Below are 18683 nucleotides of genomic sequence, written 5' to 3'. Positions count from 1 at the left end.
GTAGAGAGAATGAAATCAAAAGTTGAATTTATATTATATAGTAAATTCAAGGAGTTGAATTTATGATAATTAAATTTTGAGAGAATAAATTCAAGGAGTTGAATTTATAAAATTTGAGAATTTAATTTATTAAACTCAAATGTTGGGTTTATTAAATATTAAATTTTGGAGGTGATGTAAATTCAAGTAGTTGAATTTATAATTTAAATAATAAATTCAAATGTTGAATTTATAATGTATTTAATTTATTAAGCTCAAAAGTTGAGTTAATTAATTAATAAATTAAATATGATGGATAATATGTTTAATGGGCTTGTAGGGGTACAAGTCTAACATATTAAATAATTAAAGTTTTAATGGACTTTGATTAAATTAATTAAACTAGTTGGACTAGCCTAATTAATTAAATCAAGCCCATTTTGAATATGATTCAAAATTTATATCAAACCGAAAAAGTAAAAATTAAAGGAGTTTAATTTTTCCTTGCCTTCCATCAACCGTGGTTGCATGTTGATCGCTACCCGCGAACAGTGTCTGGCTCATATTATTGGGGAGGCCTGTACGCCGGAAAGCTGTGACTTCCACCGGACATATGATGTGAATTGAGTGGAACTCCCATGACTTCGGCTCATATTATTGGGGGAACTCATGGCGACCGTCCACTACAATTCGATATTGATGGGTTGGTTTGACACGTGAAAATAAACGACGTCATATTATTGGGTCCTTATTAAACGTGAGGCAAAACACGCGGAGGTTGCATAAGGATGCAATTGGACTCTACCTTTTAGAAATTATAATTGGCTGATATTATTCGGGATTATAATTGGCTAATTGGACTCTACGTGCCCACTAAGGAAATACGATTTCCCTTTTTCATCAGAGGGTGGTGAAAATGTCAAAATAGTGGGAGGGAGATTTATAAAATAAAATCCATATTTTATATCTTAAAATTATTTTAAAATAATCAGCAACCATTATTCTGATTCCGTATCAGTATATTTTCGATTTCGTCACATAATCCAATTTTGTTATTAACAAGTTAACCAAATCTAATTTTCAAGACTGGTTGGGAAAATTGTTCTGAATTCGGAGAAAATGGCATACACACTAATGTCAGTCATGTTGAATTGACAAAGCATGCAAGATGGTAGGACCATAGTATGCAAGATAAAGTGTAACATGCTCGCTTTTATGTCAAATGAACTGTAGGGACAGTTTGAGAAAATGTCGAATGCGTTGACATTCGAATACACATGCAAGAGTTGCATGTTGCATGAAACTCGTACAGTGATGCACACCACTTTTAAAAGCTCATGACTACACGCATGCAAGATGGGGCTTTGGCCCTTGAGCGTGGTGTACATATGACTGGACTTATTGAGAATGTGGTGGACCTGGAATATGTGATTCCTAACGAGTTACTAGATAACATCAATTTGTTGTCTTTCTCTTCCTCATTTGACGGGGTTATGGTGAACTTCAATTTGAATAAGATAGATGATAGCCTTGAAGAGCTAGTCAATATGCTTATGACTTATGAGATCACCATAAAACAAGTAATTGTTGTTTTTCTTATGGGCCTCTCGTCAGACGAAAAATGGCCCACAAGGTAAGGGAAAGAAATGTTCTGCCCCTCACAAGAAAAATCCAATAAGAGACAAACTCCGAAAGATACTTAAAGGGTCCACAAAGCCAGATAAGTCAGAACACATTTGTTTCACTGCAAGAAAAATGGACATAAGAAATTATCTGGGCCAAAAATGTTTTGGGAATATTAAGTGAATGTCCAAAGTAAACAGTATTTCAACAATGAACGAAAGAAAGTTAGATGATCCAAATCTCGCACAAATATGGCACACTAGACAAGGTCACATTTCTCAAAGAAGGATGCACAAGCTAGTGGGAGAATGCATGTTTGACTTGTCAGATATAAATTCTCTACTTACCCGTGAGTCCTGTCTGAAAAGAAAAATGACCAAAACTCCATTCGATGGAAACGTGGAACGTGCACATGGTCTACTGGATTTGATCCACACAGACATTTGTGGCCCGCTAAGTGTTAGCACAAAATATGGGCAATCCTACTTCATTACCTTTACTGATGACCATTTGAGGTTTGGGTATGTTTATTTGATGAAACACAAATCTGAAGCGTTTGAAAAGTTCAAAGAATTCAGATTTGAAGTAGAAAATCAGCTAGAAAGAAGTATTAAGGCACTTCGATCTGATCGAGGTGGAGAATACTTAAATTCTGAATTTTTGGGTTATCTAAAAGAGAATGTGATTCTCTTACAGTGGACTCCACCAGCAACACAACAATTGAATGATGTTTCTAAACATTGTAAGCGAACCTTGTTGGACACGGTTCGATCAATGATGAGATTCACTGAATTGCCTACATCGTTTTGGGGCTTTGCGCTTGAAACTGCGGCAATGTTGTTGAATAATGTTTATACTAAAGCAGTGGATAAAACACCATATGAGATATGGATGGGTAAAACTCCCAAATATTCTTACATGAGAATATGAGAATGTCTTGCTTACGTGAAGCAGACAGTGGGAGACAAATTGGATAGCAGATCCACTTTGTGCTACTTTGTAGGATATCCAAAGAATTCTGTTGTATATTATTTTTATCATCACAATGAAGCAAAATATTTGTTTCAAGAAATGCCACCTTTTTGGAAAGGGAGTTTCTATTAGATAGAAAATGCAAGATGATAGAACTTGAAGAAATTCAAGATACTCCCTCAACTATAGTACTTGAACCTAATCCCCAACAACCAGTAGTTGAAGTACAAGCTCCTAGAAGGTCTGATAGGGTTATTAGACTACCTGCAAGATATACGCTTCTTAATGAACAAGGTCATGATGAGTCTTGTGTTGGATGTGATCCAATGAATTTCAAAGAAGAAATATCTGATACTGATTCAACCAAATGGCTTGAAGCCATGCAGTCAGAAATGGACTCTATATATTCAAACCAAGTCTGGACATTGGTGGATCAACCTGAGGGAATCGTTCCTATAGGGTGGAAATGGATCTACAAAAGAAAGCTTGGGGCGAATGGGAAGGTAGTGACCTTCAAAGCAAGGCTGGTTGCAAAAGATTATACTCAAAGGAAAGGAGTTGACTATGAGGAAATTCTTTCACCAGTTGCTATGTTTAAGTCCATTAGAATACTACTACCCATAGCATCATGGTATGACTATGAGATATGGCAACTGGATGTAAAGAGTGCATTCTACAATGGAGACATCAAAAAGGAAATTTATATGTCTCAACCTGAGGGATACACATCAGTAGGAAGTGAGCATAAGGTATGCAAACTTCAGATATCAATATATGATCTCAAGCAGGAGTCAAGGAGTTGGAACCTCAGATTTGATAGCACTATCAAAGAGTTTGGTTTGACTAAGAATCCTGAGGAACCATGTGTGTACAAGAAAGTTAGTGAGAGTGCAGTGACATTCCTAGTACTTTATGTTGATGACATCCTACTCATTCGGAATGATGTAGGATTACTGCAATCGACTAAAGTATGGTTAGCAAGTAAATTCTCCATGAAAGACATGGGTGAAGCATCCTATGTATTGAGAATACAAATCTATAGAGATAGATCAAAAGGATGCTAGGACTCAACTAAGTCACTTATATCGATATCATTCTGAAGCAATTCTCTATGGAAGAGTCAAAGAGAGGATACTTACCAATGTGTCATGGTGTTACTCTATCTAAAGCTATGTGTCCCAATACTGATGAAGAGATAGAGATGATGACACGTATTCCATATGCGTCTGCCATTGGTAGTATCATGTATGATATGATATCGACACGTCCTGATGTTGCTTACACTTTGAGTGTTACAAGCAGATATCAGGCGAACCCTAGTCCAATGCATTGGAAGGCCGTGAAAGATATTCTTAAGTACTTGAGAAGGACTAAGAATTTGTTCATAGTCTATGGGAGTGGAGAATTGAAATTGGAAGGCTACATGGATTCTAGCTTCCAATGTGACGTAGATGATTCGAAATCGGCCTCGGTTTTTGTATTCATGTTAAATGGTACGGCTGTCTCTTGAAAAAGTTCCAAGCGAGACACCGTTGCGGATTCCACCATTGAAGCTGAATATATTGTTGTATATGATGCAGCCAAAGAGGCAGTTTGGATGAGGAATTTTGTCCAAGTGTTGGGCGTTATTCCTAATGGAGTTGATCCAGTCCCGTCGTACTGCGACAACACTGGTGCCATTGCGCAAGCAAAGGAACTAATGTCTCATCAGCGATCCAAACATGTACTGAGGAAGTTCCATATCATACGGGAGATTGTGGGAAGAGGAGACATCAGTCGAAAGAGTCCTCTCTGCAGATAATGTTACTGATCCACTTACATAGCCCTTGCCAAGACCATTGTTTCAGAAGCATCGCGAAACAATGGGATTAAAGTTAAGGGTAGTTGGCTCTAGGGCAAGTGGGAGATTGTTAGAGTAGATGCCTTGCAAGCCAACGATTGGCTAGGGAATTTATTGACTCAAGTGAAATAAATAATCTTTATTTTAATATAATTTATCTTTTAATGGTTTCGTAATACTTTATCTGTATACCCATGCAAGCAGCATAGATAAAGTCCTTGATTATGCTTTAATACAAATGAATCGTAATTCGATGTTGAAACTCATTTATAAACACTGCATATTCTAAATTCGTTCCTAGTCGATTCAGCCGCCTAAAACATGGATAAAGGTCGCTTGAGCTCGAGACTAGCATCTATGATGTTGTGTACTGCGTTTCTTGATAAGGGCATAGAGATGTCCAAACATACAGATGGGTAGTCATATGATGATTATACCGAACAACCCTCCATCGGACTTTCCAAGTGGTTATCATTCATCGAGAGGCTAAGTCTGTGGTTATGATTGTACACCATTAGTCCTTACGACCCGGGACAACACTGAGGCTCTATATGCTAGGGCTGTGCTTTGATTCGTTTACCGGCTCCAGGAGAGTGGGAAAAGGCCTCAGAGGGAACTCCCACGTTCGTATTCTATTCGAAAAAAAATAGGACAGGGCCCAGTTGACTGGTGAGAGTATTTCTGGTGTCCCCCGCCGCCTAGTACTGCTGTTTCATGTAGATTGATCCATCGATTTTTGAGGTTTATGTCATGTTGAGGAAAGTCACAATTAACGATCAGAACTCAAAAAAGAAAAAATGTTTATGATCATGAAAAAGGTTTTATTTATGTCATGTTGAGGAAAAAGAAAGGAAATGGTTAAGATTTATGTGATGCATGTCATGAAAATGTTTATGCTTAAAGTTGATGCATCATTATGAAAATGTTTCTATTTAAAGTTCATGCATCACAAAAAGATTTACGAAAATGTTCATGTTTGAGGTTTATGAATCTTCATGAAAACGATATTTTAAGTACAAGTATTTTTCACTGTTATATGTTGACTGTATTACGTATTACTTGTTACCAAGATTATGGTGTGTTGAGTCTTTAGACTTACTAAGTGTGATGGATGCAGGTTATTAGGTTGTTGATGGAATTGACGGATGATTTGACTAGACTGATGGCGCACACAACCCGAGGACCAGCGCTTCTACTTTTTCCGCATTTACGATTTATGAATCATGATTTATGATTAAAGGTTTTAAAACTATTTATTTATGCTTTTTGATAGATTTTTTAGAGGTTTAGTATGGACTATACTTTTCAAACTTATTGCTTTTTAGGTTTGCTAAAATAGTTGACGATTTCATTTTATGACTATTGCACTTGATTTTTAAAATGCTAGTTGGTTGTTGTTTATTTTAAAGGGGTAAAATATTTTATAAAAATTTTCATGTGTTATATGTCATGGCCGAAAATTGAGTGGAAAAAAAAAATTTATAATACTTTTAAAACAATAAAAAAGACAGACGTTTCAAAAACCGAGCTCCTTTTCGGAATCATATTATTTATTACACAATTATTTTTTTTTATAAAATCAAAATGTCAATAATGCATAATAGATAAATTGACAATGACATCTAAGAATAAATACATTTCACGTGGAAATGATAATATAATCCTTAAACTAATCACTTGGAAAGAACACCATGGAGTACTTTATTTGACAACACACTAAGTCGAAGTCCATTTAAAGATCGAGATTCCACTTGTACATAAGAAGAGAAACGAGAAAGAAATAAAAAACAGAAAATATTACATAATTGATCAACAAACTCAACAGAAAAAGATCTAAACGTGAAGCATAAAATCATCTAGGCAACTTAAGTTAATGGAAATGCTCGCCCTGAGGCATAGAACTGATTTGTTGCAACTGGATATTCATGTTGCATCATGAATCCAGCATGGACATCTGTTCGTAACTCTCCACTGCATCAACGAGCGTTTCTTTAAGCGGCCTGTACCTCCAACCCAGTTTCTGCAGTCTCTCCGAAGTGAGCTTCAGCGTGTCCTCTCCCTCCTCTTTGAAGCTGAAAAAAGTGTATGGTACATCTTTATCAAGTGAAACTGATTAAGAGTTGATGTTTCAGAGTGAAACATTCTTACCTCTTGGGATACTCATAGTTAGGATACATTTCCCTCAAAATTTCCACCATACCCTGAGATGAAACCGTGTGAGCCATGCATATATACCGGCTTTCAGCTTCAGGTGTTTCGTAGACAAACTTTAACGCTTCAGCTACATCACGTACATCCACCACATTCCGGAAGCGGTTAACCACTTGTTCATTTCCTCCTACAGGATCCAACACATAGTGTACAAAGTAGTGTTATATGGGATAATCAAAAGGCTGCACACAAATGTGTAAACGTGAAGCCTGTTTAGATCAATAAGGAGAAAAGGTACTTTGAAGGCTTTCCATTTGTGTAAACTTTCATAAATTCTTGGGTTTTAGTGGTAAATCGCATAAAGACCCTGTGTGTTATTTTAAATAAACCAACACTCCAAGGAACAATTCAAACATAATCTTCATTCTGTAATTTGACAGTTATAGAAGTGAGAGACGCAATAAGATTACTTTTAATCGCCAGACTTAAAGTCTACGATCTTCCGTTGGCCATGAAGCAGTCGACATTAAATTTTAGAAGATACAACATAGTAAATAGCTGATATTTAAAAAATAATACTTATTTAGAGAAAATTAAAGAAAATGAAATAAACTAAATTAAGCAATGCAACAAGAAACAATGATCAAAGGTAATACCTTTCAAAAGGTTGATGAGAACAAGACTGCTAGCGTTTACCTTCTGCAACAGCATCGGTCCCAGTACATGGCAGGGACACAAAGATATAACCTCAAGTCCAGTTTTCTTTGAATACTCCAGAGCCTCAATCTCTGCCACTGTTTTCGAATAACAATACCAGTTCTGCGGATATAGAATCAAGTGATCAAATAAAGATTCTATAAATTGTCCAATGAGAAGCACAAAATAATATTTCAAGTTATTGGCAATCCGCTAGCAATTACGTTTGTCATCTTGCAGTATTCTGCATCTGACCAACATGTCTCATCCAGCAACTGATCCTTGGGCAAGTTGGGGTTCATCACAACAGCAGCTGCTGAAGATACAAAAACAACACGTCTGACTTTAGCTTCAGAGCATGCCTTCAAGACATTAAGTGTGCCTTTTACGGCAGGTTCAACCAGTTCTACCTGAAAAGACGTCATGTCACCAAATTTATGCAAGAAAGTAGGCGGAATTGTCCTTCAAACCAATTTAGTACTCGTGGAAAGTCAAGAAGTTGGTGTTACGATGTTCAGACAAACATGTTCTCCAATATCCATTTAATATTTAAATTAAGTAAAGAGTTTGAAAATCACACCTCTGGATTTGGAACAAAGCCACTAGGAACTGGGCTGGCAACATGGAATACTCCATCACATCCATCAACTGCCGCAAGCACGGAGTTATAATCCAGCAAATCTGCCTTAAAAAGTTTCAGCTTCTCAGCTGCATACTCAAGGCTTTTCAGCTGAACATTTTTGTCATACCCTGCAACAAACAAGAAGAAATCCACATGACACATCAGTAACACTGAAAAGCAATATTATTTTACACCAGCAACCACAATGAATTTTACTAATATAGAGTAAGAGCATAACAGATTAAAGAGTCGATCAAAAATAACAATGATATCCCCAAGCAAGTAAATGATATGTCATTTTAGTCGAATACAGGTATTTGCACAAAAAAAATCATGGACAGGTTAAAAGATAGGAAAGAAGAAACAAAGGACCACAAAACATGCACCAGTCAACCCTAAAGGCAGTAACCCAGCGTCAGACTATCATCCAAGGTGTGAATGAACAACCAGTTCCCAGGCAAAGTCAAACTCAATGTCCAAGTTCACGAACAGCTATTTGAAACAAAACTTGAGAACCCAAATGGCTCGTAAGCTTGAGTTTCTTCAAGCACTAATCCATTTTTGTTTTGTATCAAACTCAAACGTGTGCTTGTGAAATCTCGCATGCAAGGTTTATTCCCAAAGAAAAGTTCGTAAATGCTATTCATAGTTTAATACACAATATTTACCAGGTTTCAATTCAAAGTAGGAACTAATTCAATTAGTGGCTCGAGTTCAAGCTCGAAATTGACAAGCCTAGATATCACCTCGAATCAATTCCGCTGATTTACCCCCATTCCTATAAACTGCGAGCAACTACATAAACTATCAGCTGATAATCGAAACCGATTTAATCAAAAATCAAGAATCACTCATAGGATCAACGATTCACTCAAACACATGCTAACAAAGCACCTAGGTTAACTTTACCAATATTTCCGGGAAACAATCCAATCTAATCCAAGCACTATAATGCATGCAAAAAATGATAAAACAAAAAAATAACCAGAATCTCTGACAGTGCCATGAACGATGTAAGATTTCGAAAGAAGCAGCTTGATCAGCCATGAAGCAATGTAGCCTCCTGCCCCCGTCACGCAAACTCTGCTATTTTCTCCCATTTTCGCCATAAATTTCAAAACTTGAGGCTTTTACTATGAATACCTTAAAGTGTATATAAACAAGCTCAGCGTGCCAAATGGCAATCCACTCGACTGTTAACGGACACGGCACCCTCATAAGAGAGAGGGCTATTTTATGTTTAAATTTTGGTCAATAAATTCGATGATATCATTTTTTAAATAAATAGTTGAAAAAAGTTTTTTTTGCAAATTTTCTCTCATAAAAATATTATTAGAATTCAATAATAGATTACATAAGATTAATGAACTGCCATATTATTTTAAAATAAATATATCTAAACAGACTGTTTGGCTTGAAAAAACAATTAATTTTTTTATTTTTGGCATTCCAGAATTAAAAAATGTTTGTAAAATAAAAAAATTTATGAAGAAATAATATATAATATATGTATTAAAATATATCATGAATTTAAGTTTTAATTATTATAAACTCATCTGACTCAATTGAATTGATAAATACAGATAACTCAAGAAATTTATTCGATCTGGAGTTTATAACTGAACTTCATTGATCTGTACCAAGAAGTGATATGATGAATTCACAACAGAACGGTACTAATCTAAACTGAGTTGAATTACTCGGAGCTCATCATCAGCTGAGCTGAAGATATTCTCTGAGTAGAACAATCAGTATAAAGAATCTGTTAGTTTCCTCATCAGCTGGTGTCCGAGGAAATTTAAATCGTTTAGTACTATATTTGGGAAAAAAAACAATGGCACATGATATTCTCTGCAAGATTGTCGAGAATCCTGTACGACTGTGAGTGCCGGCCATATTTATGAACTTGGATCAACTTTTATAAATGGAGGATGCATAAAAAATATTATGACAGCTACTACTCTGAATCTATCATATTATTGATCATCGGCATCGCTTAGAATCTTATCACAAGCCGATTTGCACACGCTGAAAATGATCTATCATATCGATTAAGGATCATTTTGTGCACATTTTTTCTCACTTATATTTTGATTACATGATTTATATTATATTGTGAGAATCAATGTAACTGTCAAAAAAGTATTTCTGAACATATTAAGTTGTTTGAATAGGAATTTCACCCCAATAGAGTTGGTGAATTAAGTTGAAGTAAATTTGTATAAAAGTTGTACCAATCAAATCTTAAAATGTAATTAAAAGAAAAAGAGATGTAGAGTGTAGAACCCGTAACTTAGACTACGTACAAGCCATGCATAATTCTAGTATTTTAAATTAAATTGACTTCATTGCATGAATATTTAAATGTTTTTCTTTGAAGTTAATTATTTTAGCCAGCAGTTTGATTTTTATTCATTTCAGTTATTTCAGTGAGGCCGGACTGGAGTGGAGTTAGAAATAAAATTTAAGACTCAGAAAATATTTCCAGAAATTAATTTAGCTAACAAGTAAGTTCATTTAAGTCAATAAGAAGGTTTGAGGATTTATTTAGTTACTTGAGGTGAGTAGGAAATTAATTCAATTAAGTTCCTATTATTAAGGGTTTTATTCACTAAATTATTTAAAGGATTAGTGAGGCTTTTAAGAGTTATTAATTTAGTAAATAATCAACAATTCCTCCTTTCATTTTATTAAAAATTTCGGCCACTTTAGATGATTAAGAATGCCTTGACAACTCATCATCCTTGACCCATTCTTTGTTTAGCATGCAAAATCTTTTTAATTCTTGCTCTACCTTAATTAATTAATTAATGAGCATTATCCTAGTCTAGATTAGAAGTGAGAAAATCGGCCACCACATCCACAAGCACCCCAAGAAGATTTGATATCAAACAACTTTTCAATTTCAAAGGAAGGGAGACTTGGAATCCCTTTATTAGTGGATCTCCCTCACACACTCCTAACCATTTCCCCTCTCCCAAATTTCGAAATTCAGAGCATTTTCAGAGTGTTAAAACCGTGAGGTTCATAGCTTAAAAGAGGAGAGAAAAATCGAGAGCAAGAAAGGTAGACAAGAAGCGTTCCACTCCTCCGTGCCGCGTCATCGTCGTTTCGTTCGTTTTCCTTCAAAACGAAACCAGGATGTCTTTATTTCTTTCAAACCTCAATCAAGTCCTATTATAATTATTTTTCATTCCATGATCATCACTGTTATGTTAAAACCGAAATATACCAGCAAATTTCAGAAACTTACACATGCAGATTTTTCGATATTTCAAGATGCATTTCACGGTTTGCCTTGTGTTGTGAGTTTCAGGTATTGGTTTGATTCCAGGCTCCCAAGGCGACGTCTATACATGTAATAGGATGCATTAGGACCACATTTGTCCATTGGTTTAAGCCCCTGATCGCTGGAAAGCAAGAAAATGACAGCAACTTTCCCTTGGTGTCCATTCATGTTCGAAAATCTGATGTGCTGTCAAAGGGTTATGAATCGGATCATGGCTGCTACAAAGCCTATAGCCATGGTTAGATCACTCCCCTAGCATGTCTAAGACGTGAATAAGTCACCCTTTTGGTGGCTTGGTCCATGGTGCATCAGTTTTTTTAAATCAAATGCAAGAACAGCCCCTCCCCTCTCGGCCCCTTCGATTTTTGACAGCAGGTGTTGTTTCAATTTTGTGGAATGGTGGATCTTGGTTGGCCTATGGCCCTTAGCCACGGTTCATACCATGCCTCTATATGTCTAGATCGTGCCATGGCAATCAAATGGCCACTGGAACGACACGAGACAACAATCAAAGCAAAACACTACACACGCATGTAGGAGTGCTCTCGGGTGAATCACTACGAGTGGTTGCTGGAATAATTTGAGTTGTGGCTGGCCTAGGGCCCTTAGCCATGGTTCAAATCATTCCTTGAGATGTTGGTAAGAGTCTCTGGTCGGTGGTTCACGTCCCAATGGCCGGTAGTCTCGAAAACAACACGAGACTTGCAATTGCGCAGCTGCTGGAATTTGACAGCAACTTGCTGTGACGGTTCGGAGGCTTTTCTGAGTTCTTGGTTGGCTTTTAGCCTATGGCCTTGGACTGGACAGTGCCCCATTGAGTTAGGAAGGTCATGTTTTTGACCGTTTGTGATTCGGATCATTTTTGAAGTCGTACGAGAATTTACGGTGTGATGTGCCAAATTGACTCTCGAAAGAGCGTTTCTTGTTTTGGCCTCCATTTCACCTAGATTTCGACCCTCATCATTTTAAGAGCATTAGTTCATAATTTTAAGCGTATTTTAATCATGACTATACGTCGGTTCAGTGTTGGTTCGGGTTGGTTCGGAGTCATGATTAAATACGAAGTCGTTAGACGTAATTGTCGCATTTTCAAACTTAATTGCATAGTTTGGTCAAGTAAAAATCTATTTCATATTTTTCATGACGTATTTAGGTTGCAGCGAGCCTGGGAGCGATCCAATCCAGTTGGTAAAATATACAGGATATTTTCATTATGCCATTTAATTATATTACGTGCATGAAATTAGAAAATGCTTATTTTTGAGATTTATGCGATATTGCTTGTGGTCAATTCACTGTTATGGGAGCACTATTTTACTCGGTCGCCAGTGACCGATCAGTTCAGTTTGGTACCACCCGGTTGTCATTGACCGGTCAGTTCAGTTCAGTTTGATACTCCCCCGATAGCCAGTTACCGATCAGTTCAGTTCAGTGCAGGGGCCACAGGCGTAGACCATAATCTCAACAGAAAATTATTACCAGTTATTTCAGTACAGGGCTCCAAGGAGCAAACATTTTTACTATGACTTTCAGTTCAGTTATGCACGTATTATAATTGCTCAGTACAAGTATTTTCAGTATGCCTCATGACATGATCTTTTAACCATGCAAATTATGTTTACTCGTTACCTACGATATATGCATGCTGAGTCTTTAGGCTCACTAGACTTGATTGTTGTAGGTACCGATGAGGTCAGGGCCGAGGGCGGGGACCAGTGAGCCAGCTTGGGTTGGCAGTAGTGGCACCCGAGGACCTCAGTTCAGCATTTATTATTTTATTCCACAATCAATTTTTATCAGTTGTTGGATATTCTTAAATTGTTATTTCGCAAACAAATATTTTCTTCCGCTGTCATTTTGGATATCAAACTTTGTTTATCGGTTTAATTATGAATGAGGCATTTTAATTATTTAAAAAGAAAACTTTTAATTTTCCGCAAATTTTCAAGCACAAATTCTCGGGCTATTATATAGAGCTTATTATTCGAACTTCAATAAACAAATTTTCATCTCTACTTACTTTCATTAATTTACTAACTTGGTCTGATTATATCTGCATATATATTATTTACTTTGTATATTGAGTTGTTTTCGCACTTTTTTGTTACTTGCTTTATGTAATTAGTTAGATTGCAAAAATGACTGGAGCTGCTCACATGGCTTGTAAAATTTGTCTGTTTATTCTAAAGTATTTATTCAGTAAATTACAACTTGTTCTACAGCAAAGTATTTATTCATTAAATTTACGACTTGTTTTACAACTTGTTCTACAGCTAAAGATATTTGGATAAAAATATGTTCAGCAAATTTAAAATTTGTTCTACAGCTAAGGATATTTGGAAAAAACTGACTCAATTGTGCTAAGGAAACGATCAGAGCAAAGAAAACTAATTGATGGTGGCTATTCACAAATTCGAAGATATCAGGATGAAAATTGCAGAAACCATGAATGAATTGATGAAAGATTAAGTGACATTATAATAGAGTTGACTGTATCAAACCAAATAAGGATGAGAAGAAGTTATCCAAAAATAGAAGAATTAAATATGAGAAGAAATCTTTTAGAAAAGAAAAGAGATGAACAATGTTAATAGTAAAGGAGAACAAAATCAAGTGGGTTGAGTTAGACTTAGAATGAAACGTCTACTACTAAAAATTATATTGAAATATATATTTTTTTAAAGCTCTTTTCGGAAATACTCAAACACATGCATGAAATAAAAGCAGTAAATCATGCATTTTTAAAAGTCATCCAACCACTGAATAATAATAACTGCAGTTAATTAAATCTTAAAATGAAATCAATCTCCTACTGTTTTAAAAGAGAAACGCGAGAGTAATACCAAATGTCTGACAACTCAACAACGTAAACTAAGATTCAAAATCATTTAAAAAATATTGCTTAAACCATGACTCATAATCATATTATGAGGAAAAAATGCAAGGTCTTCGGGTTTTCATGTGCACCTCTAGCTCAGCTTACTCAGTATTCAGCACCTCCAGTCTCCACATCATCATGCTCACCTGAATTATTCACACATATTGAGTTTAAAGACTCGACACACCTGAACCGTGATAGCAAGTACATATACATCGCATGCAACATTGAAAAGTACTGTTGAAACGTCCACTACTCGTTTTCTTAAAAAGTACTAGAATTTTTTATTTTTTTACACTCAATTAATTTCGGCCGAGTATTAAAAATATATATATAATATTTTCGACTCCATTTTAAAAATAAAACATCCAACCATTTGAAAACAAAAGGAAATAATTCAAAATATAAAATCGTCAATCGTTTGCATATCCTAACTTAGCAAAATTGCTAAAACTAACAACCTCTCAAAAACCATTCAAAATCATAATCAAAGTCATAAAAATATCTTTAACATAATCCTAAATATCATAATTCATAACCATAAGTCTAGTGCGGAAAACTAGCACTGGTCCTCGGGTTATGTGGACCTTCAGCCCAGTCATTCAACCAACAAGACCTCCATTATCATTATTATCAAACTCACCTGCATCAATCACACATAGTGAGTTCAAAGACTCGACAAACCATAATCTTGATTACAAGCAATACGTATACAGATCACATGCAACAATGAAAATATTTTACGTAAAATAACATTTTCATAATGATGCATAAACATAACTATTTTCATAAACATTTTCATATCAATATATTCACATATTCATATATGTATTTAATTTTCCTTTCGTTGAATTCAGATTGTTAATTGTGACTTCGTATTCGTATTGGGACGATGGATCCATCTACATATAACTACAGTATTAGGCGACATGGACATTAGCGACACTCTCACCCGTCAACTGAGCCTTGTCCTATGTATTAGCATAACACCGTATCATTATATTAGTCACAATTACTTAACTTCCTTCAACATTTCGTATTTTCATCACTTATAAAAATTAAACATGCATATAACGTTTTTATTTTAAACCAAACATACAACATGTCTTATAACGTTATCGTTTCATCATAAAAGTCCATAAACATGCAAAATAATCATCTTAACATATGAATCAGCATTCGGGACACTACCATGACGATACTAATTTTCGGATTTAAAAATACCGTTTTACACCTGGACGTAAAATTTCACGATTTTGACTTTTTCTTAATTCCGTTGACTCTAGACCATCCCAAATAATTATTTAATCTTACATTAATTTTCTCGTATTTTTATTTAGCTTAAATCAAAAACTTTTAATTTATTCCTTAAGTATCACTTATTAATGAGTTTTAATCCAATGTTAAATAAAACTTTAATATAAAATTCCCAAACTTAAAACTTAGATTTTATATTTAATTATCCCACGTGAGCCATGACTCGACCCTCGTTGAGCCATGTTTCAAACATTAAACCATGAAAAAACCCTAAGTTTCAAACCAAGCCTTACCCTCGAGCCATCTTCAATTTTCACCGAGCCATGCTCGAACCACCCTGAGCCGAACCAGATTCTCGAGGAACCCTACTGGACCCTTAGAACCCCTAGGACTCGAACCATCACTCGTCCGACGCCTCCTACACCAGCAGCAAGCACTCGGCCGAGACAACCATCCATGTGTAGCAGTTGATCTCGTGAGGCTTCGAGGAGAGTCCTAGCTTACATGGACTCCTCCCCAGGCACTGTGCACGAGCACTAGCATGGCTAGGACCCCTATCCTGACCCAAACATGCCCCAGCCCCGCCCTGGTCGCACCCAAGCGGAGCCATGCATGGAATTCCCTTGAACCCGAGCCCTACGACACAAAACCGAGAAGATTGGTTCCAGCTTGAACGTTCTTGTGTGCAGCGTGTTTTTTGTATTCTAGGACCTTATAACTCGTGTAAAAACAAACCTTAAACCTTCGCTAATCATGACAGCCCCTTCATGAACATATAAATCATGTTTTGGATAAAAAAACCATGCCTTAAAAATTCATGTTTTTGAAAAAACGAAAATAAATAAAAATGTATCTTGTTTTTCATGCAAATTCATATTTAATACATATTATAATGTAATGATGAGTAAAGTAAAGAGTATAGCGTGTCTTTGCTTATTTAACGCACAAAAATACGTTGACAATTGCGAAGAACGGCGGCGAACAAACTTGGCTGAGAATCCTTGACAAAATCGAAGCTTTTCTTTGCAATTATCTTGAGTGGGTGCCATGTATTATGATGCCAGTAGTCTTGTAATAATTTAGGGGAAGGGGCGTGCACTTTATGTAAAAGATGGGGTAGGTTTTGGGCTTTTAATATGCTAAATAATTAAGTATATAAGCTTGGGACCATTAGTAAACTAAACTAGGCCCAATAAGCTCAATTGTGCATTAAAAATTATTTCATTTAGTAAAGTTTGTGAAATTAATAGCCGAGTTGTCAAACGTTTGTATTTTTGTTGAAAATCGTATACCGATAAAAGTTACGTCTCGGCGTATAAAATCACCTCAAAACCCGTTATTTTAAAAATAATAAAAGCATCAACCTTATTTAAAATAATTATTTAATAATTTTTTTTCTATTTTTCAGCCTTTGGTCTCCGTTCCTCGATCACAATTCAAATGACCTTTAAAATACATTTTAATGCATTTAAGTAAACAACTACTGTAAAATCATATAAACATATCAACACTTTAAGCAATTAAAACAATTTAATTTGCTATTTATTCATTTTCTTTAGATTTGCATGCAGTTGGATTACGTCGTCTTAATTTTGGAGTTTACAACTGTAATTAAAATACATTTCATTATCTAAAAAACACGAGCTTAAACATATCGTGTCAAAGCTTAAAGTGTCTAAAACATATCCTATCATATCCACATATACGTGTTCATTTTCTTTATTTGAATTTCGTTTATTAGTTGTGACTTTCATATCAGCTATATTCGATGGATCTATCAACATATAACTGTGGTACCCAGTGACGGGGACATCAGCGACAATTTACCCATCCACTGAGGTAATTTCTTCAAACCAAGCATGCAACTTATTTTTCGTATTTCCATAAAAAGTCAAGTTCGTGATAACATATACATTTAAAACATGTCAATTTGTGATCAGGGCACTACCAGGACTGCTAACTAAAACCGCGTGAAAAATGACCATTTTGCCCCTTGAAACCCTAATTGACCGTTTTACCTCTAGACCTCAAAATTTCGACCCGAAGCCAACCAAATTCATTAAAAAACCTCAAAACATATTTATAACTATTTTCTAGACGTAAACTAAAGCCCATAAATTAATTTCTATAATTCGTTTTAAAACTTGGAGCGGTGTCCCTTAACCTGAATTAACCCGAAGCTCAACCAAATTTCTCCAAACTTAAACCATGAATTTATCACACATGACCAGCCCTTAAAACCCTTATTTCAGACCACTAAAACCCATGAAATCCCTCTACCAGCTGCTGGAATTTTCTGAACGCAATAACAATCAAACCCTAGTGCACCTAGCTCCCGATTTCTCGACCCTAGACCAAACTCGCTAGGACCAGCCCCTAGCTGACTATCCTAAGACCAAGGCCGAACCAAGAGCCCCCTCCTGGACTAACCAAACTCACGACTAAAGCCCATGCACTCTGGCCTACCCAAATCGCCACACATGATGCGACTAACTTGACTCCCTCGATCGACTCACATCACGCATTACTGCCAGTGGCCCATGCACCATCCCAAGCCTCGAATCAGACCCACCAGGACATGAAACATGGCCTAGATAGAGCCCATGCACGCTGTTCAAGCTTCTTCACCCGATCGAGCCACCAGATGCGTCCAAACGCAAGAACACGCTCGGCCCCCTACACGACCTCGATCCAGCTGATGTACTAGAACTTAGAACTCCTCTAAACCCTCTCAAAACATCCCCTACCAACCATGCTGCATCCCCTTACACAAAAGTCGTGATAAATGTCAGTTGCTTCAAAGAGTAGGTATATTTCATGTCAAAACTATACATTAACGATACCACATAATAAATCAAAATATTTCTCATGCATAAACACACAAACATCATATTAAGATGTGAATAATGAGAAAACGAGATTTCGGGTGTGCCTTTGCATATATACGCTCGAAAACTTCGATACCAACGTGTGGAACTTGCACCGGATAGACGGGGAGGTATTTTTTTACAAAACCTTGAGGGATTTCGAAAGTGGCTGCTGAAGTTTAATGAAATGGCGGCTGATCAAATGAGTGAGGGGCAGCCAACAAGAATAAATTCGTTTTAGGGTTTAATTATGGAGTTTAAGTTATAATATTAAGTGTTAATGGACCCTTAATTAAAATTAAAGGGGATAAAATGATTTTAGGCCCATTAAGCAATAAATAATCCCATTAAGCCCAAAAAAATTTCTAAAAATATTTGTTAAGGTACATTCTTGAAAATATTTCCCGAACCCTCAAAAAATCCTCCAACTCGCTAAAATTTGCCTACCGGTTAAAAATATGACCCGTCGAGTAAAAACACTCCACCAAGGCTCATTCTCAAAAATCTCA

The 18683-nt window shown here is 36.0% G+C and overlaps 1 protein-coding gene across 1 annotated transcript; it reads right to left on the bottom strand.

Annotated features, from left to right (window-relative positions):
* Window positions 1-6058: 6058 nt before the first annotated feature.
* Window positions 6059-9077, bottom strand: LOC140827582 (cinnamoyl-CoA reductase 1-like). Its single transcript, XM_073190309.1, has 6 exons — window positions 8869-9077; window positions 7842-8011; window positions 7486-7671; window positions 7222-7384; window positions 6563-6752; window positions 6059-6486 (listed from the first exon to the last, which is right to left on the bottom strand). The coding sequence occupies exons 1-6, from the start codon at window positions 8990-8992 to the stop codon at window positions 6348-6350; spliced, it is 972 nt and encodes a 323-aa protein (XP_073046410.1). The 5' UTR covers window positions 8993-9077; the 3' UTR covers window positions 6059-6347.
* Window positions 9078-18683: the final 9606 nt, after the last annotated feature.

Source organism: Primulina eburnea, chromosome 3 (genome assembly GCF_022965805.1).
Source record: "Primulina eburnea isolate SZY01 chromosome 3, ASM2296580v1, whole genome shotgun sequence".
Taxonomy (NCBI): domain Eukaryota; kingdom Viridiplantae; phylum Streptophyta; class Magnoliopsida; order Lamiales; family Gesneriaceae; genus Primulina; species Primulina eburnea.
The sequence above is the reverse complement of the archived record's forward strand: the minus strand, read 5'-3'. Positions and strand labels throughout refer to the sequence as shown.